Genomic DNA, 23,692 nt, shown 5'->3' with positions numbered 1-23,692 from the left:
GTGCACCCCTTTGTGGGCTTTGTGCACAGTCTTATTGTAGTTAAGCCTTGGTTGTTGTAGGTATCACTGGGAGGAATTGACATCCAGGCCAATTGGCTGTGAGAATCAGCTGTGTCTACGGTGGGAGAACTTCTGTGCTGGAGATACCTTTATGGGGCAAGACTTGCTTCAGTGGGGCTTTGGTGCTCACTGAGTCTGCCCCCTGAGTGTGTCCCTTATGGATCTGAGGAATTGTAATCTGGATGGTCCCACTCTGACCACTGGGTACGCTGGCTCTTGGATCTCTAAGGAAGTGCTAATTTAGCCTCTGCCTGAGGCTACCCAGCAGGAGCTTTGGAGAGATTCCTCTTTGTTTGGGGTTTGGAGGTGCCCAGATGAGGTCCAGCTGTGAAGCAATGCAAGCTGCTGTGGGGCCTTGGGCCTTCTTTTGGGTGTTCTGGGTCTGTCTGACTCAGCTGCAGTTTGTTAGGTAATTTTCAGATTGCAAAGGGCCAGGCCATTCATATGCAAAAGCCTCTGCACATAGCTTGGGTGGGACGGGGTCTCAGGGAATCAACAGGGTGGAGCAAACAGCTATGGCTGACCCTCATCCCTGCCCTAAGAGGCCCTGGGTCTCAGTGTCCTGTGGTAATCGCTGCAAGCACCTCTGAGAGAAAGCTGCTCTTGAGTTCTGCTCGATGCCAGACAGTCCAGTTTCTCCCCCTATGAATCTGGGTTCCCAGATACTCACCCGGAACTGGAGTTCAGAGCAGTCAGGAGCTTGTGACTCCCTCCTGATTGAAAAAGACAACGGCATCCTCAGTTGCCAGCCCTTTCCGGATGCGCCTCCGTACCTCTGCACTTTACTTCCACACCTCCTCTGAGACTCAGTGTGCTTTTCTCTTTCCTCCTAGTTGTAGAATTTCCACTCAGCCAGCCTCCCTGTGGTTCTGGATGATGTCCGTTTTGTCTTTTAGTTTTATTTTTAAAGTGGTTGTGGGAGGCAGCAATTTCAGGTGTTTACCTATGCCGCCATCTTGGTTTCTCCAGGACCATGTCTTCTAAATTTCTTAACTCGCTTTATCTCATCTCGCCTAAGATGCCTTTAAACTTCAGATGGTCCTAAAAACCAGAAGAATTTCCTACAAACCCCTCCGAGAGGAAGAAACAGGATGCTAACCCCTTGGTCATCATCCCTTCTCAGCAGGAAGCAGCTAAGAGTGGTTGTCATCCCTGTTCATTCTAACAACCTGCAGTCATTGTACTAGAGGGCTAAGAAAAGCTTGTGGGACAACAGGGGGGAATGAGAAGGCTAAAAAGCTAATTCCAATGTAACCCTGATGTTTGGGGGCTAGCAATCTGAATCTGTACCCAAAACCTGTGTACATCCTTCATAACCTATAATTCAGTCACTGCCTCTTTCCCACATTCTGGTCTTGCAAGATCTGTTACCTAAATGCTCACATTTTACAGAGGCCATAAACCATGAACAATACACAACCCCTGGAGGGGGTTATCAGCGGTGGCGCCAGGCCAGGCCCATAGATACAATCTCAAGACCCACGGGGCTTTTTGCAAAGCCCACGAAAGGTCTGGAAGTCCCTGTCCATATTTGGGGACAAAGAAACCAAAAGGGATAAAAGAAGGGCTTCCACCATATTGGTTTGCACAGACTTTGGGGGCAACTCCTCTGAGACTGGTGGTGTAATAAAGCTGTGTAACTACATTTCTCTAAGTGTCACTTGGGTTTTTTTGGTCTTCTACAACAATATGACAAAAATAATACACTTGTGTACCATACATGTCAAGAAACGGCACATTATCAGTACTCCAGAAGCCGTTCCCACTATTAAAAATGGACACAGAATTTGTCCTGATCACGTATAGTAACACAGCTGACATGAAATGGTTGTCACAAGGAAGAATTTATATTCAGAGATCCCTAGAAATCAGAAGCATTCAACACCACACCGCATGGGATCTGGGAAGCACCCAGTCTGCCAGGAGGCATGCAGGGGTGAAGGCAAAGCCTTCTAGAATTCTTGCAAGAAGGAATGGGAAAGGCAGGCTAGGTACACTAGGTTTAAATTGGACAGTTTAAATAATTTGGGGGCTGTGAGCTGGCTACGAAAGAAGTCTCTAGTGGTGTGGGGGTAGCTTAGAGTAGGGGGACTATTGGCTTGGCCTGTCAGAGTTTGATAAAGGAGCTAGTTGAGAGTGTGGTCACTGAATTTATATCAAAGGTACACTCGCAGGGGCATCAGGGGGCCATTTTCTATCTCTAGGAATTAGCGCTGGAAGAAGCACTCTCTCCAGGATCAAGGCCCCGACTACCAGAGCATGGAGAACACAGAAAATAAAAAAATACAGTCAGTACAATCCCCCTTGCTCTCCAAAGAGAACTCTCCCCTGACTTCAAACCCTAGCAGTTAGTTTTGCCTATTGTTTAACTTTCTATAACCAAACCACACAGCTTTCTGTGTCTGTTCTTTCATTCAAAAGTGCAGCTGTGAGATGCAGCTGTGTTGCTGTGCATTGCTGTAGTTTGCTCATTTTTATTACTGTATATTATTCTGTTGTATTTATTAGTCTGTTCTTCAACTTATAGGCATTTATGTGCTTTCCGAATGTGGGTCTAAGACAAAGCATGTTGCTATGCACATTCCTGTACATGTCTGCAGGTGCACGTGCTCACACATATTTCACTCTGGGGGAGATTCCTGGATGGGAGCTCAGGTAAGCATGTGCTCATTTGGTAGATATACCAAACGATGTACCTTCCTGAGTGTGTAAGAATCTCTGAGCTTTGATTGTGGCCATTTATCTTTAAAAAAATTCACAAGAATACTCCAATGTTATTTGACAGAACAGTTACTTTGCCTCCACACTAGAGAGTAAATGTATTGCTTGATTGATATATAATGATCAATTTTCTCTGAACCTTATATGCAGTATACACATTGACTTAGAAAATTGCTTTGTTTTCTATTTAACCCAGATTGCTAACTCCAGGTAAGCACAAATACAACATGGCAGGAGAAAAATTAAATTCAGAAAACTTTTTTCTTCAATTAATGTGTCTCAGATTTTAATTTATCAACTTCTCAGAGCAGCTCTCTTTTCTGTCTTTCTCACATTGACCTCTTTGAAGAAGCCGTGAGTGGTGATCTGGTTCTCTGAGTGTTGAGGTCCAACCCCAGCAAGTCCAGGAGTTCCCAAAAGTGTGGATGGAGTCGGTGAAGAAGGAATGACATGGAGACAGTGTTCAGTTGATCAGCAGCTTAGCCAGGTTCTCTAGTCAGGTTCTCCAGCCAGGTTCTCTCGCCAGGTTCTGTTCTTATTGTCCTGTTACATCTGTATTTATACCAGTTGATTCTAATCCTATCCATTCTATTCCAAAGGTTAGGGCGTTTGTTAATCTAGTTCTGTTGAGTTTAATCCTGTCTAGGTTAATCTCTGTGTTCCATTATAAGAGCTATTCCAAGATCACTGCTCTACTGATAAACTACAAGGAAGTGACTGAAGGAGATTATCCTACCCAGTAAAGGCTATGTCCTCCCAGCCTCGCTGCTTGCCTTCCCTGGGACTGCCCTGTGCCAGTGAGTCTCCAGGGGTATAGGCTTTGTTGCCTTCCCTGGTGGGCAGATCCCTGGGGATGTGGGCCCAACAGGTCCCAAATTTATTGCCAACAGTCTTAGTCCACGTTCTTCATAAGTAGTACATGGTATTTCTGTAACACTAGGGGGTTTCATTGATTTATTCTCTTCCTTAGTCCTGTTAATCCCTAACTCCAGGGAAAAAATCCTCACTGGGGAAACAACCTTTCTCAGGGAGGTGGTCTTGTTTAAAACACATAGCACTAAAAGTGAGAGCAAACATATTAAGAACAGTATGCCATATATGCCAGGTCCCTTGAAACATATGCTGTGCAGATGTTTCTTCCCTGCAGCGACTGTGTTAAGCAGCAAGGATGGACCAGCTTCTGAAATCTGAGAAATGGTGGAGAGATTACCAAATTTGATCAAACCACTTGAATTTAGCATTTAGTGGCTTTCAATAAGTGTTGGTTTCTTTATTTAATAAACTGTAAATCAATCTAGAATCTTCATTATTAAACTCTTCCTGATTAAAAGAAAATTTATGGAGTGTATTTTTATCCCTCATTATTGGACCATCCTTGACCCTTTTCATATTAAACAAGTTCCCAGAGGAAAAAAAAATCAAAAAAATCTACAATCCCTTTCACACTATATTATCCATACACACACACACACACACACACACACACACACACACACACAGAATGGGACTTTTTCTTTGCTGCTGTTTCATGTTGAGATTTGTAAGAAAACAGGGGGCAAATTTCATGAATGCAGAATTATTTCAGACCCTCAACAGCTATAAATTTTGGTGAAGTTACATTCCCAGACATTTAAAGTGGGAAACTAACAAACAACCTACAGAAATAGTGGTGTAGCCATCACTGAGAAGAATATGGAGTAAATTCATTTTGGTTTCTAAAGATAGTGACATCAAAGTTGTTTGGAACTGGGGACCCTGATAAAGAAGATACCTACCAAGAAGGACTCCTGCTGGCTAAATAGACTCAAATTTATAAGACAGTCCCTTGTAGCCATTGCTATGGGATGAGGGGAGGGGAGGGGGGCTCATCAGGAGGGCACTTCAAGAAGACTGCACTGAACTGCCTGCGTGGACTGTGTTCCTGCATCTGAGCCAGCCCTTTGGAGTCCCGAGAATATATTTCAATCTTTAAGACTGAGGCTTTCCCCATTCAATTGGAACTGTGCACTTCTATCCTTATCAGCATTTTCACTAACCAATCAGAGCAGCTCCATTCCGACCAATTAGGACAGTGCTTTTTGGAGCAAAGAAACTTTGAGTACTTGGAATCTTCCTTTGCATGAGGATGGAGCAATCACAGACCAGGAGTGGGGTCTTCTCTCTATTTAAACCAGCTTCTTTCTGGCTCTGAGAGAACACTTTCTCTTTCCACTCAAGATTGTTTCCTGGAGAAACAGGAAGAGGGGGATGGGAATGGAGCAGGTGGAGCAGACCAGAGCAGAGCAGAGCTGGCTAGCCAGACAGGGCCACCTTGCCACCTGTTGCTTCATGGTAGTAACTGAGCTGTATCACAATTGAACTGATTGCACTGAATAAAGTTCCTTCTTCACTGCACCCTAAATTGGGGATTCCTGGTGGCATTGAACTGGCACCAATGACCATCAGCTGACAGGACTGTTTAGTCTTATACTGGAGGACCCTCCCCACCCCACAAAACAAAAAGAAAAACACAGGAAAAGAAAACCATTTGGGAATATATAGATGAGATTCAGAGGGGCTAGTTTGCCCTGTAAGAGGTGATACATTATGTCATCACAGTGATTCACACTTAGGCAAGACCTAGGCCATCAGGTCCTTGCCAGACCTCTGAGTTCGCCTCAACTCAAAAAGTTGCTCATCTCCTGAGTAATCCCCCTTCATCTAGGATTCTATTGCCAATGCCCAGACTCTTGCTGTGCCTGCCCTGCTGCCCCACCCTGCTCCATCTGCAGCTCTGCCACAGCACCCCATCCCCCAGCACCACCCTACTCTCTACCCCACCCCACCCCACCCCATTCCTCCTCCTGCAGGTCAATAGCTGCACCCACCTCAGGGACCTGTTTGTACTGCAGGCATCATCAGATCCCAAGCCCCTCCCAGGCTGAACCCAACTCAGGGACTATATAAGGGTGGTGCTAGTGGCTGTGAACACCTTCAGATCCGGAGCCCCTCCCAGGAGCAGCAAGCAAAGGGTAAGGTCTGGGCACCAGGCCCATTAGGGAAGTGGGACTGATCCGGTGGGGCTGCCCAGGGCTGGAATCTGCCAGCTGCCTACTCCTGGCTTTGCCTGGCCTTCAGTGGCCTGGGTACCAGCAGCCCCTGACCAATCTCTGGGATTTCTGCCTGACTCTCTAGGATTGCTGCCTACACTGCTCATCTGAGCGGGAGGCAACACTGGAAACACCCTTCCACCAACCCTCTAATGGGCCAGGGCGCGAGGGCCAGCTGGCCTGTGATGGACTGGACTTGTCCTTTGGCCTGAAGCCAGAGCCAAGCCTGAGATCATAACATTTTTATTCCTTTCTCAACTCCCTGCCTCCCTGAGCAGTTTGTGACAGTTTTTAGGCAGCCCAGGAGTATAGCATTTCATTGCTGAAGAGGAAGGGAGGGAGGGAAGGAGGGAGGACAGGACGATGGGATCCTAGAGGTTACTTTCCAATAACAACAGTGATAATTCAATGTATTACTTACAGGGAAGCAGCTAGCACCACTATTTTCTTCCTTGCCCATCTCTGTGGAAACAAGCTCTGAGAGGAGTCAGGATTGGTAAGCGGGCTTCTGATCTGAGGTGGAAGGCCAGCCACCTGCACCTGAGGGGTGGGTGTCAGAGAGGATGCTTGGCCCCTGCTCCTGGTGGGCTGCACCCCAACACTAAGGCCTGTGCTGGGTTTTCAAACTCTCACATCCTATACCAGCCTCGAGAATTGGGACACTTCACCTCTCTAAACCTTAGCAACTGAATCTTGAAAATGAGGAAAATCTACCACTTTGCTGAAATTTGCTATAATGCGGAGTAGGTAGCTACGATTTTCTAATAGAAAATTATCATTTCAGGTGAAGGGTGGGAAATGTGTGTGCTCCCCAACTGAGTAGGAAAGGCCCAGTGCTGGCTGCTGAGTCTGAAAGTCAGAGCCCTCTTGGCTCCCTGGGTCCTGGCCATGGGTCGCTGATGGATCCTTGACCAGTTCCCACCTGTGTGCTCATGAGACAGTGCTCTTGTCCTCCTGGAAAAAGAAAAGGAAGTACAAGTTTCCGGGTGTTTCAGGGTGAGGGAGACATGGAGAAATGTCGCTGCCATATTTGCTGGTGTGCTAGGCCTCTGTCCTGTGTTGTAGCCTCACCATGGAGCAGCTGAGCTTGGCCAACACCCGGTTCGCAGTGGACCTCTTCCGCACCCTGAAGGACAGCAACCCCTCTGGGAACATCTTCATCTCCCCCATGAGCATTTCCTCAGCGCTGGCCATGGTCTTCCTGGGGACCAGAGGCACTACGGAGGCACAGATGTCCAAGGTCAGCAGAAACTAACAAAAGGAGTGTGGGTTCCCTGCAAGTCCCTCCTAAAAAGGTGTGCCTCTGAGCTCTTACAGGGAGTTTTAAACACTGTGCTTGTGTGTTCCACAACTACACACGATGAGGCCAGACTTTCAGAAAAGTCCCAAGAGCAGTTCATTCATATGCAGGCTTTCACTCATGATTGAGCTTTTACTGAGCACGTACTATGCGCCAGGCACTGTTTTCTGTTTGGCTGAGGATACAGCGGTGAAGAAAGCTATGAGAGCCCTGGTGGTGTGCTGCTTCTCTTGCAGTGGGCAAATCTTTGAAGGCATCTCCTCTCACTGCAGATTTTTCACTTTCTGTTTTGCATGCAACTCGCTACTCATTAATAGATGCCTGCTATGTAATGTTACCTTTCAGCACAAAATAACACAGGGAATGGAGGAAGTTGGCGGTGTTGCCTTTCTGAGGGCACAGGAGATCCTGCAGTTATACTGTTGAGACTTAGTCATGTGCCTGGCACAAGTGCCTGTGTGGGTAGGGGGGCCTGAAGGAGAGGAAAAAAGTGAGGTGTGGTGACTGCAGGGACAGGGCCAAGCCCTGGGTGGTATGGCAGGTCCCTGTTACAGGGAGAAGAAGCAGTAATGCCTGGCCTTCCACCTGGCCTTCATGGGTGTGGGGCCCACCACTGTGCTGTGTGGTCTTTGTTGAATTCTGAGAGGGGAGCTCCCACTCTCCTTGAACTAGGGGAAAGACTACAAGGTGCCAGTTACTGGGGAAGGTCCTGCTTTGGATTCAAGTTTATCCATCTGTTTCAGGTGCAAATCTTTTATTTCTACACTAGAGCCCGGTGCACAAAACTTGTGCACTGGGAGGTTGGGGGGTGGGGTTTGTCCCTCAGCCAAGCTTGCATCCTCTCCAATCAGGGACCCCTCAGGGGATGTCCAAATGCTGGGTTAGGCCCAATCCCACAGGGACAATCCCTCTCACACTCGGGGACTGCTGCCTCCCAACTGCTAGCCTTCTTCCTCTCTGATTTCCTCTAACCCAGCCGTGGGCAAACTACAGCCCGTGGGCCGGATCCGGCCCGTTCGGCTGTTCTATCCGGCCCGCGGAGCCAAAAGAGCGGAGGGTTCTCTTGTTCTCCCCTCCACTCCTTCACCAGCAGCAGTGTTAACATGGCAACGTCGGGAAACACGGCCGCAGCTCCTTCTTCTGAGTCCAGTTTAAGAACCCATTGTGGCCCTCGAGTCAAAAAGTTTGTCCACCCCTGCTCTAACCGCTTCTGCCTGCCAGACTGATCGATGCCTAACTGCTCTCCAGCCAGCCTGATTTCCCCCAACTCCCCTCTCCTGCAGGATGAATTGCTCCCAACTGCACTCCTGTGCAGGCCTGTTCCCCCCAACCCCCTAACTGCCCTCCCCTGCCAACCTGGTCAACCCCAAATGACCTTCCCTGCAGGCCTGGTTGCTCCTAACTTTCTTCCCATGCCAGCCTTGTCCCCCCAAACTGCACTCCCCCGTATGCCAGGTCTCCCCCAACTGCCCTGCTGGTGAGTTTGCTCCCAACTGCCCTCCCTTGCCTGCCATCTTGTGGTGGCCATCTTGTGACAACATGGGCATAGCAATCTTGTGACCACTTGGAGGTGGTCTTGTGACCACATGGGTGTGGCCCTCTTGTGAGCACCTGGGGGCATCTATCTTGTGCAAGGGCATGATGGTCAATTTGCATATTTTCTCTTTATTACATAGAATTATATGAAAATCCAATGGTCTGTACAACTTCAGAAATGAAAGCATTTTTATATTTCCCAACACCCACTTTTTATTTTATCCCCTGGTAATAATAGTTGCTTCCTGCAGGGTAATGTCAGCTTCTATTTTGAGGTTTATCAGGAGACTGTATTACCTCAGCAAAAAGTCATTTTAAGTGTTCTCCTGCTTTTCCATTAAAGCACATCTATCATAGCAACTGTGCAAACATTCCGTATCTTGGTGTGTAACTGGTCTTTCTACATTGTGTAGGTTCATTCTTTGTGTGTTGAAATAAGGAACCAGCCCAGGACTCCTAAGACCATGAAGGGTTCTTGATTTGTAACATGAAAATTAAACTTTTGCTGAATGTTAAGTTCACAGACGTTATTTTTAAGTTACTGATGCTGACAGTGTAGTTTAAAAACCCCCTCAATTCTGTAATAACTTTGTGCTCCCATGTAGGGGATGATTCTAAATTTTACTGTTAATTTCTGAGAACTTTCAGTAAAACTCTATTTATGCAGAATTTATATATGAATATACCAGTTATGATTTTCTTTGGAGTAAAAGCAGACATAGATAAATATTTAGCCTATTAACCACTTACACTCATGGGACAATAATTATAAAAAAGTGATATAAAAAGAGCTTCTGATGTAATTATGTCTCACAAACTGATACATTTTAGATTCTTTATTCTTTTGTTGTCCAATGAAAGTTTAATAAAGTATTGAGCTGGGAATTATTGATAATTAGTAATAAAAGCATTAATTTAATTTGATAGAAGCAAATGTCAAGGAATCCGTTTCAAAATAAATGGCTATAGAAAGAATGTTTCCTCTATTTTAGACTCTTCACTTCGATGCAGTTAAGGAGATTCATTCAAGTTTTCAGAGCCTGAATGCTGATATCAACAAGCGCGGAGCTCCCTATATTCTGAAACTTGCTAATAGGTTATATGGAGAGAAAACCTATGAGTTCCTCCTGGTGAGTAATTTACATTCACATGCTAAAACTGACGAAACAGTGCAGACATTTTCCAGCACAATCAAGTCACAGAAGTCAGTTTTTATTTTTATAAACATTCAGAAAAAAGATACAGAATTTAAACAGATGGCAGTATCTCCATTAATGTTTTGATTTCATTTGATAGTCTTCACAGGAAAAGACTGACCCTGGCTGTGTTACCAACTCAAGAGTGAATTCCATAATTCACTTCCCAGAACAATCAGTGTATACTTATTTATGAAAATGTTAGCCAAAGGTCAGAAAAGATTAGGTAAATTTCTTTTCTGTACATCAAAACTACGGAACTGTACACTTAAAATGATTAAGGTGGTAAATTTAGTGTTATGTGTTTTTTACCATAATGCAAAAAGTGTAAGGGTTAGAATTTTTTTGTTACAATGAAATTTATGTCTTTTAGGATAATTTCTACTGCTTTTAAGGTTTTAGAAAAGCATTTCTGTATTTAGTAGGAATTATTCATGGAGTTTGTTTTTGTTTTTACCTTTTTTTAAAAATTTTAAACAGGAGTTCTTAGCTTCAACCCAGAAAATGTATGGTGCTGAACTGGCCAGTGTAGATTTTCAGCGAGCCTCTGAAGATGCAAGAAAGGTGATAAACGAGTGGGTCAAAGGGCAGACTGAAGGTGAGAGAGCGGGCCGAATGTAGGCATTCATTACACACTGGCCATTCCTTTCCTCCTTCCACTTTCCCGGCCTGCAGATGATTCCCTGCCCTTTTCCTCTGCCCTCACCCTCTCGCTGGGGGTAAACTCTGCCACTGCCCAGTGCCCGACAGCCTTTAAATGTGGGAATTCCTCAAAGTAGGAAGTTCAACATGCTTTCACTGAAGCAGCTAAATATTTTCCCCATAAATTCACAAAATCACATTTTAAAATTAAAACTAACATTGAATGTAGGATAAAAAGGATAAAGTTTTAAGGAAAATCCATCCTGGCCCAGATTATGGAAGAGTCCTATATAATAAAAGTATAATATGCTAAGTGTTGGGTCATCTGGTCAGTTGTCTGTTCAACCAATCAGAGGGCAATATACTAATAATATGTTTTAAGGCAACTCAATCGCTTGCTAGGATGTCCACTGTTCACCAGGGTATAGACACTCTGACCAGTATGTTAGCTTGCTGCTGGGGTCTGGCCAATCAGGACTGAGCGAGATAGGCCAGACATATCCTGGCACCCTGTCACAGTCCCTTCCTGGCTGGCCAACCTCCCTCATCACTCTGATCATACACCAGTGGGGTCCCTTGCCCTGGCCTACACCCTCTCACAATCTGGGACTACTCAGGGAATGCCGGAGAGCCATTTTTTCTTGAGCCTGCTCAACCCAGGAGTTTCCCTTGGTGGTCAATGCACTCTAACAGGGGGAATGCCACTCAGCCAGAAGCCGGGCTCACAGCTGGCGAGCACAGAAGTGGTTAGCGGGATCCTCACCCGCCTCCCAGCAGTGCTAGGGATGTCAGACTGACCGCTTAGGTTGGCTCCCCACTGAAAGTCGGTGGTCCCTATGCCACCAGTCAGGAGCCCCTGAGGGCTCCCAGACTGCGAGAGGGTGCAGGCCGGGCTGAGGGACCCCCCCCCCACCAAGTGCACAAATTTCATGCACTGGACCTCTAGTCTATAATAATAAAAGCATAATATGCTAATTAGACCGGACGCCCTTCTAGACGACCATCAGGATGAAGCCGCGGTGTCGGAGGCTGAGCCCCTGGCACAAATTTCATGCAAATTTCACACAAACTGCTGTGGCCATAAGTATTTTGGGAAATGCTTTGTCCAAGCTGTCAGGGGTGCCTCCATCTCAGGTGTTTCTCCACCCCACTGCTTCTAACCTTGTCTAGGTCTGAATCAAGGCACCTACCCAACACCTGTCTCCCATCCAAGGCATTATTCATGGCCATGCTGTAATCACAAGGGAACTGGTGTTTCAGAAAACTAACTGCCCTAGCCTTCAGATATCTGTTAAAATATTTTCTATGAGAGCAGCTTCCACTTGGAGGCTTTGAAGAAGTGACTTATTTAACAACTAGAAGCCCGGTGTATGAAATAGGTGCATGGGGTAGGGTCCCTCAGCCTGGCCTGTACCGTCTTCAATCCAGGACCCCTCGGGGGATATCCGACTGCTGTTTTAGGCCAGATCCCTGCAGCATTCCGACATCCTTCCTGCAATCTGGGACTACTGGCTCCTAACTGCTCACCTGCCTGCTAGCTTGATTGCCTTATCTGCTCTTCCCTGCTGCATCATCCCCCTAACTGCACTCCCCTGCTAGCCTGATCCCCCTAAATCCTCTCCCCTGCTGGCCTGAACCCACTATTGCTCCCCCCTGCCAGCCTGATCCCACTAGCTGCTCTCCCCTACTTTCCTGATCACCTAACTGCTCTCCTCTGCTTGCCTGATAGCCACTAACCGCCTCTGCCTCAGCCCCGCCACAATGGTTTTGTCCTGAAGAACGTATGCAAGGTAATCTGGAAGATGTTTGGTCTAATTAGCATATTACCCTTTTATTAGTATAGGTCGTTTTCATGAAAAAATATTATTTATGCCTGCCAAAGAATGGCCATTCACAAAAGAAGGCTCCTTGTTTCTCATACAATGCAGAAAAGATTGTCCTGATTTTAGCTTTTAAACCCTTTAGTTGGTTTATTTACGGTCAAAACATACTGGTAGGGCTTCCCTAACAACACATTAATGGGAATTAAATAAAAAGTATTAATTTGAATTTCATTTCAATGCAGTTCAAGAATGGGATGCTGATATGTAATTTTTTTTTTTTTAAATCTTACTTTCTTTCTTTAGGGAAAATTCCAGAATTGTTGGCTGTAGGCGACGTTAATAATATGACTAAACTTGTGCTAGTTAATGCCATCTATTTCAAAGGAAACTGGCAGGAGAAATTCAGTAAAGAGGCCACAAATGATACTCCTTTCAGATTGAATAAGGTGAGGTGATATAATTATAAAATTGCTCTTTGCTCTAAGAGAATGCAGATAATACTGTGAGTGACTTGCTTTCTTCAACTGTTCAGAAAGACACAAAAACAGTGAAAATGATGTATCAGAAAAGCAAATTTCCATTTGGCTACATCGAGGACCTTAAGTGCCGGGTGCTGGAGCTGCCTTACCAAGGCAGGGACCTCAGCATGGTTATCCTGCTGCCAGATGACATTGAAGACGAGGCCACAGGTTTGAAGAAGGTAACGGCTTCCACACTCATGCTTCATGTTTCTTTCTGATAGATGGGTTCTGTCTCTGTGTATGTGGTGTGGTAGCAGGTCATCAATGTTTGCTACTCTGAAGCCCTAAGATTAACTTTTCAGGGACTGTCAGTGAACAGTTGTGGTGGGGACTTCTAAAAACTATTAAATGTAACATGTCAGTGGCAGCTCACAGGAATTTTCTTAAATAAAATTTAGAGGAAAGTGCAGTAAAATTAGAATTCTTTTATTGAAACAAATTTATTAAAATTAAAATTCCCAAAACTTTTATACTAGGTAGCTTCAACTTGTACAATGAAATTTCGTTATGACACTGCTCATTCTCATCACAATTCATATAGACTGTGAATTATATTTCTAACAGCTACGTGGTAGAAAAGACCCATATGACACACTAGCTTGAAAGCTAAGCCTACTTTCTCATATGAACTTTGTATGATGTTTCTATTTTATTTCAGTAAAAGGCGAAGACATTTCTTGTCAGGCTAGGACTAGGCAAAACTCTGAAGAATATGGTTTTCTTTAGTGTCTCTAGCCTGCTGTGTGGTTTTTCTCTACCCTCTCCCTAACCAAACTTGTTATCAGGAAGAGGTCTGATATTAATCATTGACTTGTATAAAGTATGTATTAAAATCAGTATGATCCTCCTTTTAATTATATTTTCATATTTTTCTCTTCTCTGATTATAAAGAGAAATTCTCCAGTCCCATAAAAGAGATAATCAGCATCAGTAGAACAAGGGGAATGATGGGTCCATTCTAGTCCAATAGTAGTAGTAATATGGCAATGATAATAGCTGACATTCTTGTGGCTCTTACTAGTACTGTGTGCCAAGTGCTTTGCATACATTAAGTCATTTAATGTTCACAACAATGCTATAAGGTAGGTACTATTATTAACCCTCTCCCAATTTTAGATGAGGAACTAGTCCCTTTTCTTTTTTTACCCAGAAGCTAAATCTAGGAGAGATTACTTCAGCACAGTGAGTTCACAGATAACCACAGTGATCAGTAGGGTTCAGAATAGAAGAAAAATTTTGAGTTTTACCTTGTATCAATCAACCAGTTAAAGCAATAAAAGCCATCATGGCCTGTAACCGTAATCCAGTGTGGTAGGGGTTTAGGAAAGCCTGGGTGGATGGATGGGTAGTTGAAACCTCTGATGTCCAAAGTCTCTGTTACTTGGGCCCTTGATGGCTTGGACCACAGCTCTGTTCTATTATCACCAATTGCTGAAAAGAAAGGAAATCCTCCAAATGGAATCTATTTTGGCACAAAACATGAAGGTAACTGATTAGGAACTGATAACATCAGTCCATTCATGTAAATAATGTGTATTGCCTTGCTTATGTGGAATAGTTCTCACCTCTTCTTTTGCCCTTTCTCATTTCAGATCGAAGAACAATTGACCCTGGAAAAACTGCATGAGTGGACCAAACCTGAGAATCTGAGATCCTTTGAAGTCAATGTCCACCTGCCCAAGTTCAAGCTGGAAGAGAGCTACAACCTCAACTCTCACCTGAAAAGCCTGGGTATAGAGGATCTCTTTAACCCCAAGGCTGATCTGTCTGGCATATCAAGAGCCAGAGATCTTTTTATATCAGAAATTATCCACAAGTCTTTTGTGGAAGTTAATGAGGAGGGCACAGAGGCAGCGGCTGCCACAGCCATAATTGGATTGGGTTGCGCGCTCATGCCAGAGGAAAATTTTGTGGCCGACCATCCATTCATTTTTTTCATTCGACACAATCCCTCAACCAACATCCTGTTCTTAGGCAGACTTTCTTCCCCTTAGAGACTGTGGAAACCCAAGGTTGAGCACAGAGCTGTATCACTGGCCCTTTCAAAGATATATGAAAATTATATATCTTCTACAATAAAGGTACCACCCCAAAAGAAATCTGTAACTTCCTTTGTAATGTCAGCTCTGGTGACTGCTTACACCCATTAACTTTGGTATAGGTATCTATTTTCCTTTCTTTATATTGAAAAATTTAGTGATTGCTTTTTTTTAAATATATTTTTATTGATTAAGATATTACATATGTGTCCTTGTCCCCACGTTACCCTCTACCCCCCCCCCCCCGCTCGTGCCCTCACCCCCCCCACCCCCCGTTGTCCGTGTCCATTGGTTAGGCCTATATGCCTGCATTTAAGTCCTTTGGTTGATCTTTCCCCCTTTCCCCCACCCTCCCCTACCCTCCCTCCAAAGCCCGACAGTCCAATCAATGCCTCTCCGTCTCTGGATTAGTCCTTGTTCATCAGTTTATGTTGTTCATTATATTCCACAAATGAGTGAGGTCATATGGTATTTATCCGCTCTCCAGTTCCATCCAAGCTGTGGCAAATGGTAAGAGTTCCTTTTTCTTCTTCCTCTTCTTAAAGAATACCTTTCAGCATTTCATATAATGCTGGTTTGGTGGTGATGAACTCCTTTAGCTTTTTCTTATCCGTGAAGCTCTTTATCTGACCTTCTATTCTGAATGATAGCTTTGCTGGATAAAGTAATCTTGGTTGCAGGTTCTTGCTAGTCATCACTTTGAATATTTCTGGCCTGCATGGTTTCTGCTGAGAAATCAGCTGACAGTCGTATGGGTACTCCCTTGTAGGTAACTGACTGTCTTTCTCTTGCTGCTTTTAAGATTCTCTCTTTGTCTTTTGCTCTTGGCATTTTAATTATGATGTGCCTTAGTGTGGTCCTCTTTGGATTCCTTTTGTTTGGGGTTCTCTGCGCTTCCTGGACTTGTAAGTCTATTTCTTTCACCAGGTAGGGGAAGTTTTCTGTCATTATTTCTTCAAATAGGTTTTCAATATCTTGCCCTCTCTCTTCTTCTGGTACCCCTATAATTCTGATGTTGGTACGCTTGAAGCTGTCCCAGAGGCTCCTTACACTATCTTCATATTTTTGGAATCTCTTTTCTTTTTTATTTTCAGTTGGGTATTTTTTGTTTCTTTGTATTTCAAATCTTTGACTTGATTCTTGGGATCCTCTTGTCTGCTGTTGGATCTCTGTAAATTATTCTTTATTTCAGCCAGTGTATGCTTAATTTCTAGTTGATCCTTTTTCATGTCCTCCATGGTCTCACTATACTTATTGAGGGACTCATTAAATTTTTCGGCGGTTTCCATAAAATTCTTGAAAAACCTTATAAACGTGGCCTTGAACTCTATATCCAGTCGTTTGCTTTCCTCCGTTTCTGCCATTTGTGACCTGTTTCTTTGTCTCTGCATTTTGGCTGCTTCCCTGTGTTGATAGAATGGCTTTGTGTGCTAGGTGTCCTGTAGGGCCCAGTGGCTCAGCCTCCCCAGTTACCTGAGGTGGACACTCTTGGTGCACCCCCTTATGGGCTTTGTGCAGAGTCTTGTTGCAGCTATGCCTTGGTTGTTGTAGGCTCACTGGGAGGAATTGACCTCCAGGGCAATTGGCAGTGAGAATCAGCTGTGTCTGCAGTGGGAGAACTTCTGTGCTGAAGACACCCTTCTGGGGCAAGACTTGCTTCAGTGGGGCTTTGGTGCTCACTGAGACTGCACCCTGAGGGTGTCCCTTATGGATCTGAGGAGTTGTGATCTGGATGGTCCCCCTCTGACCACTGGGTACAGTGGCTCTTGGATCTAAGGAGGTGCTAATTTAGCCTCTGTCTGAGGTTACACAGCAGGAACTATGAAGAGAACTGCAGATCCCCTTTCCTTTTTTTGGAGTTTGGAAGTGCCCTGATGATGCTCAGCTGTGTAGCAATGCAAGCCGCTGTGGGGCCTTGGGCCTTCTCTTGGAAGCTCTGGGTCTATCTGTCCCGGCTGGGGTTAGGTAATTACAGGTTGCAAATGGCCGGGGCATTCATATGCAAAAGCCTCTGCTGCAGCCTGGGCAGGGCGGGGTCTCAAGGAATCAAAGGGCGGAGCAGGCAGCTATGGCGGAGCCTCACCCCCGCCCTAAGGAGTCCGAGTCCCAGTGTCCAGGCAATGGCTGCAGGCACCTCTGAGGGAAAGCTGCCCTCAAGCTCGCCCACTGCCAGAGAGACCAGTTTCTCCCCTTATGAGTGCTGGGTCCCCAGAGACTTCCCGGAGCCGGATTTCAGAGCCGTGGGGAGCTTGTGTCTCCCTCCGGATTCAAAAAGACAGCCGCGTCCTCAGGTGCCAGACCCTTTCTGCGCGCGCGAGCCCCGTACCTCTGCACTCCACCTCCGCAGCTCCTCTGGCTCTCAGTGTGCTTTTGTTTCCTTCTAGTTGTAGAATTTACACTCAGCCAGCTCTCCTGTAGTTCTGGATGCGTCCGGCTTGTGTTTTTGATGCATTTATCAATTGTTGTGGGAAGCAGCAATTTCCCGGTGTTTATCTATGCCGCCATCTTAGTCCAGAACCCTAGTGATTGCTTTTGAATGCACTAAGCAGATATGTAGACTCTTGACAGTGTAGTAAACTAAGAAACTGCTGTACTCTCTTGATAGTCATGAGAAAAATTATAGTACTGTAATTTGTTTCACAGATAGACTTCTGGAAGCTATGATAGAGAGACAGTCATTGTTGAAGGGAGGCTTAAAAAAAACATTCAATTGAAATATAGGAGAGCAGCCCAATTAAGGGTTGGATTATGAAGATAAATTTGCCTTGGCCAGTGTTTCTGACCCTTTGTTCTACAGGATTAGTATTCTATTATAGTCCCTCCGATGTCAAACGATTAAAGAGCTTATTATCCTTTATCTACCTGGTTCGTAGTTTGTGTGGGATCAGAAGGAGTGAAGAAGTTAGTGTCTTATCTTAAAAGATGCCATGAAACTACAAAAGAGAAGTGAAGTAGGAGAGACTGTTAAGCTAGACGGGGTGCAAAGATCACACTGTTACCAGCTTCTTGTGTGTTTTCTGATAAGGGCTCTTGATTTCCATCATCTAGTCCAGATTGTGATACCAATGGGATGGCTTTATGCAGTGCTGGATGGGGGAGGGCCCTGTGATCATTATAAACCTTAGTCAAATGCACTGCTTATAATGGGGCTTGAAATGCTGCATTTTCTTGCTCCCACAAAGCTGGTGGGCTGACTAACAACGTTTCCTAAGATTCTGCTAGCCAGACTGATCTCAGTCCTCTTCTTGTTTCTATCTGATCTCAGAAAAGACAGGACTAATGGGGCTCTTGGACTGACAATACTGACATCCATGATGACAGTCAGTTATTCCATGAAAGAAAAAGAAGATTTTAGCAAATCTGTTGGCAAGCTTTCCTTCCTTTTTTTCTTTAAAATGCTTACTGGCAGCTTCAATATTGAAGGTTCTTTTATAGGAAAAACAAGAAAAGCAAGTCACTGCATTCTGTAATCCTTCTCTTTGGGATCTTAGGCTAAAATCTACTCAGTGATTTAGAGTAAATTGTGCTAATCAGGTAGAAACTGAACTGCAGGGCCCCATGCAACTCTGCTCAAATCCTTTTTATATATGAGGGAGCAGGCTCATGGACGACAAATAAATTATTGAAGGTTAAAACAAGTAGTAAATTTCAGATCAGAAAGTAGAATTCAATAAATATTTTATGTGGAGAACATCTAATTTTTTACTGCAATACTAACTAGGTAACTCAGACCATTTAACACAACCGAAAAACCAAAACAAGCAAGCCTGAGCCCAAAGGCAAGGGAGCTGCCATGATTATGAAGTACTCAGCAATCCTGGGTAAATTGGTTACTATGGAAACTGGGGCCACCTTTACCCCAGGGTCATTTCCTAATCCAGTTGAGGTAATAGGGCATGAAGTAGGGATTTTGATGATGTTCAAGGCCAGGCAGGCCGAATTTTGGGCTGTCAATTATGGGGGCCCCATTGTGACCCTGTGCTTTCATGTGGCAACATTAGAACTACACTCTAGGTGTACGACTGCAGCAGCTCAGAAAGTAGTCTTGGACAGTGGGATTGGATTACATCTATTCTGGTTTGCTACTATCCAGAGGCATATGGAAGAAGCAAACCAAAATCATACCAGGGGAAGATTACCCATAAACCTCAAATCCTGTATAATCAAAGTCAAATATGCTAACTGTGCGCTTGAGTGGTAGTTCAGGACTGGGAGTTCAACAGGGAGACCAGGAGTTTGACTGTTGACTATGACATGTGCTTACCACCAGGGGGCGGCATGGAACATGGTGGGCGTTGGCCATGTGGCCCTGGCAGCAGGCAGCAGTGGAGGGGCTGCTGCCCCAATGGGGTCCAACTGGAGAAAGAACAGGACCATGGTGGGATGGTGGAGCAGGTGAGTGGGCAGCACCAGTCCAAGGCTGGTGTGACCAGCTGAGGTGGGGGACAAAGGCGCCGCCCAGCTTCCAACTGCTGAGGGTGAAAGGGCAAATAGCAATATTAAAGTATTTCTTCTAATTATTTTCCTTTCAATGTGTATGAATCTGTGCATTAGACACTAGTTATTTTTATAATTAGCTTTTCTAAGTACACTATTTTGCACATAATCAAAGACAAGTGGGATGTGTGAAGAACTATGACAACATGAATAAAAATCAGCATGAAAAAACAAATAATGCAAACAGAAGTACAGGGGCTCTAAATATCGGAATAATCACACACAAATTATAAAAACAACACTATTTTATCAAGTTGCTAAAAGCCAAAGTTAAACAATTCAGCAGATAACTAAAAATTTAAAAGATACTGAATTTTTTAATAAAAATGAAATCGAGCCCAGCCAGGTATGGCTTAGTGGTTGAGTGTTCAGCTATAAAGCAGGAGGTCATAGTTCGATTCCCAGTCAGGGCACATGCCTGGGTTATGGGCTCGACCCCCAGTTGGGGGTGTGCAGAAGGCAGCCAATCAATGATTCTCTCTCATCCTTGATGTTTCTATTTCTCCCTCTCCCTCTCTCTCTGAAATTAATTTAAAAATATTTGTTTAAAAAAGATAAAAACTGAAATAGGACTCCAAAATTCAAAAATATAACACATGAAAAACTAAATAGATAAATTTATCAACAAACTAAATAGAAAAAAAGTGAATTGTCAGACCAGAAAAAATTACCCATAATTTCTTCCAGAAAGACAACTATAAGGAGTAAAGCCTAGAAAGACAAAAGAATGATAAATATAAAAGGAAGGATAAGAATAGTGAAAATAGTCAGTAAGAAGATGTTTAACAGGAAAAGATAAGGCAAGAGGTAATACGGTGCAGAATAATATTTAAAGATCTAACATTCAAAATGTGTATTCTAAAACTTATTTGTTAAAACATGAATTCACAGAGTTTAGAAATCCTACTCACCCACGAAGCAGGATGCTACAAAGAAATCCATCTCTACTCACATTCCACTGAAACTACAGAAAACCAAAGAGATGATCATGAAAGATGTAAAAACAGCCAAAAAAAAAGACAAAGTACCCTCACAGGAGCAACAGTTAGAAGGACAACACATAAATCAACAGAAGTTATGAGAACCAGAGATTACAGACTGATGTAACATGTTGCAAAAACATCACCCAAAACTCCTGCCAATCCAGAATTATTCTATACCCAGGAAAAATATTCCTTAAGATATATTCAGACTAACAAAAACTGAGAGAGACTTAAAAAAATTCTAGAGAATATTATTTATGCAAAAGGAACATAAGAGTTGTAGGAAAAGAACAGGAGCAAAAAAATATTTAAGTGCTCACTTTGGCTGCACATATACTGACATTGGAACAAGACAGAGAAGATAAGCCTGGCCCCTGCACAAGGATGACATGCAAATTTGTGAAGAATTCCATATTAAAAAAAGAAAGAAAGAGAAAATATTTAAATACAAATTTAAATAAATATTGATCATATAAAACAATAGTAATAATGTCTGCCGAATTTCAAACATACACAAAATTAAAATAAAGCATACCATAGATGTTTGGGGAAGAAAAATAGAGGTAACATTTCTGGAGTCCTTGCATTTTCCGTGAAGAGAATAAAAGTACAATTACCATCACTAGCTGCTTAATGACATTTTGGTTAACAACAGAGTGCATCTACCTTGGTGGTCCCACAAGATCATAATGGAGCTGAAAATTTCCTATTGTCTGGTGATTGTAGACACCATAGCGCTATAGTGCAAGGCATTACTTATGTGTTTGTGGTGATGCTGGTATAAACAAACTTACTGCACTGCCAGTCATAGAAAAGTGTAGCATATACAATTATGCACAGTACATGATATTTGATAATGAAAGTAAGTGTAGTTATTATAGTATAACTTTTATCATTATTTTAGAATGGGTAACTTTTCTATTTATGAAAGAACAATGTGCTTAAAACAGTATGGAATGTTACAATGGCAGCAGCCACATACATTTTGTGTTTATTGTCTTTCTTGATTGAATCATTTTCTCCTGTGCTGGACTTAATCTCATGCTATTTTTTACAGTAAAATTCTGTACAGTTTTATCTTAGAAACAATAGGACATACCACACTGCTGAAATCCAGATTAGGCTGAACTGTCTAGGTTTGTGTAAGTGCACTTTATGATGTTTGCACTACAACCAACTTTGCTAACAACATGATTCTTAAAACATATCCCAAAGGTAGGTATCACATATCTGTACAATTATATTAGGCTAGATGCCCAGTGCACAAATTCATTCATGGGCCAATTGGGGCTGTTCACCCAGTCCCAATTGGGACAAGAAACAGGGAGGGATTGTGGGAGGTTGGCCAGCCACAGGAGGTTGGTTGTGTGAGTGAACTGAGCACCAGGTCAGTCTGCCCCTGGTGGTCAGTGAGCATCATAGTTATCGACCAGTCTTCTGATCATCCAGTTGTCCAGTCATAATGGTCACTTAGGCTTTCATATATATAGATTTTGATAAGTCAAGGATGCATTTCGTACTAAGGCAGTGGTTGGCAAACTGCGTCTAGCAAGCCACATGTGGCTCTTTGTCCCCTTGACTGTGGCTCTTCCACAAAATACCGACTTCTGCACATGGGCCACGAAGTTTCACTTGCACTGTACATCTACGCCTGCATGTGGTATTGTGTGGAAGAGCTACACTCAAGCAGCCAAAGAGCCTCATTTGGCTTGTGAGCCACAGTTTGCCGACCACGGATCTAAGGTAACCAAAAGAAAAATAGTGAAAGGGTTTATAACTTCCATAATAAACCAAAGAGAAAAAAGAAAAAAAAAATTACACAACCAATCCAAAAAGGGGAAAGAAAAAAGATACACAGAACAGGAATGACAAATAGCAAAATATCACATTAAATCCCAATATTTAAGTAATTATTTAAATGTGAAATGACTAGCCTTAGCTGGTTTGACTCAGTGGATAGAGTATTGTCCTGTGGACTTAAAGGTCCCGAGTTCGATTACAGTCAAGGGCACTTGCCTGGGTTGTGGGCTCGATCCCCAGTAGGGGGTCTGCAAGAGGCAGCTGATCAATGATTCTCTCATCATTTCTATTTCTCTCTCTCCCTTCAATTTTGAAATCAATAAAGATATATTTTTTAAAAATTAATGTGAAATGACTAAATATTTCAGTTAAAAGACAAAAATGGTTAGGCGAGATTGAAAAATATTGTATGCTGTCTACAGAAAATATATCTATAACATAAAAAAATAGAATTAGAATACAAGAATGGGATATATGATGCAAATACTAACCATAAAAGTAGGTGTAGCTGTAATTATTAGATAAAGTAGGTTTTCCTGTTCTAGTGATAAAGACAGACACTTCATATGGTAAAAAGATTCAGATCCCTAGGAAAATATAACAATTCTAAATTTGTATGTACTCAATAATAAGTCCTCAAAATTATAGATAAAAATGAAAAAAAATAAAGGAGAAATTAGTTAGCAATTTGACAAGATAAGACTGTATGTTGCCATCACTTATTCAAAATTGAATGAAGATCCTAGCTGATATGGTAACTCAAGAAAAACAAAATATATAAAAATTTGAAAGTAAGAGCAAATCTTATAATATTTCAGATGAATATTTTCATCTGAAATCTAAATTATTGGAATTTAAAATTGAATTAAGTAAGGCATCGTTGGTTACAAGTGCAAGTTACACGGCTAATTTGTATTTCTTTGGGCTACAAAGTTTTAAAAAAATGTTTTAAAAAGCATTTATAAGGTTGTAAAAAATGTTCAAATGCCTAGGAATAAATTCATCAAAATATGTTAAGAAATTCTATACAGAAAACTATAATCATTATTGAGAGAAAATAAAGTAGTTCTGAATAAATGGAAAGCTATACCATGGTCATGATTCATTATTGAAATGTCAATTGATCTATATAATCAATGCAATTTCAATTAAAAAACAGGTTTTCTTTGTTTTTTTTTTTATTTGGTGAAACATGGCAAGTGATTCTAATCTATCTATATAATAGAGGAACATGTAAAATAGCTGGGATGCTATAACGTCATGACCAAACAGCAGGGACATCAGGTTGCATCCCCTGCCCCACGGTGCTTGATGGGGGACCTTGGGCTGTGGCCCCCACCCTCACCCCGTGCCAGGCCTGGGGAAATCAGGCCATGCCCCCCGCTTGACAGGGGACCTTCGGCTGTGCCCCTCACCCCAGCACCAGGCCTGGGCACCTGAGGCTGTTCTCCCCACCTGGTGGGCTTGACTGGGGACCTGAGACTG

General features: G+C 43.2%; 1 protein-coding gene and 1 non-coding gene across 4 annotated transcripts; both read left to right on the top strand.

The window, feature by feature from the left end:
* The first annotated feature begins 5,740 nt into the window (after positions 1-5,740).
* Positions 5,741-17,784, top strand: LOC132230658 (leukocyte elastase inhibitor-like). 3 transcript variants are annotated; one of them, XM_059688438.1, is made up of 9 exons: positions 5,777-5,792; positions 6,294-6,366; positions 6,936-7,110; positions 9,699-9,836; positions 10,383-10,500; positions 12,671-12,813; positions 12,900-13,067; positions 14,481-15,084; positions 17,451-17,784. In XM_059688438.1, the coding sequence occupies exons 3-8, from the start codon at positions 6,943-6,945 to the stop codon at positions 14,880-14,882; spliced, it is 1,137 nt and encodes a 378-aa protein (XP_059544421.1). In that variant the 5' UTR covers positions 5,777-5,792; positions 6,294-6,366; positions 6,936-6,942; the 3' UTR covers positions 14,883-15,084; positions 17,451-17,784. The 3 variants fall into 3 exon arrangements, with proteins under 3 accessions (XP_059544422.1, XP_059544421.1, XP_059544423.1); XM_059688439.1 differs by lacking the exon at positions 6,294-6,366 and having other exon boundaries at positions 5,741-5,792; XM_059688440.1 differs by lacking the exon at positions 5,777-5,792 and having other exon boundaries at positions 6,294-6,417.
* Positions 17,785-20,719: 2,935 nt separating this feature from the next.
* LOC132232057 (U6 spliceosomal RNA) lies at positions 20,720-20,826 on the top strand. Its single transcript, XR_009452220.1, has one exon. It is a non-coding gene; the product is annotated as a U6 spliceosomal RNA (small nuclear RNA).
* Positions 20,827-23,692: the final 2,866 nt, after the last annotated feature.

Source organism: Myotis daubentonii, chromosome 3 (assembly GCF_963259705.1).
Source record: "Myotis daubentonii chromosome 3, mMyoDau2.1, whole genome shotgun sequence".
NCBI lineage: Eukaryota > Metazoa > Chordata > Mammalia > Chiroptera > Vespertilionidae > Myotis > Myotis daubentonii.
The sequence above is the reverse complement of the archived record's forward strand: the minus strand, read 5'-3'. Positions and strand labels throughout refer to the sequence as shown.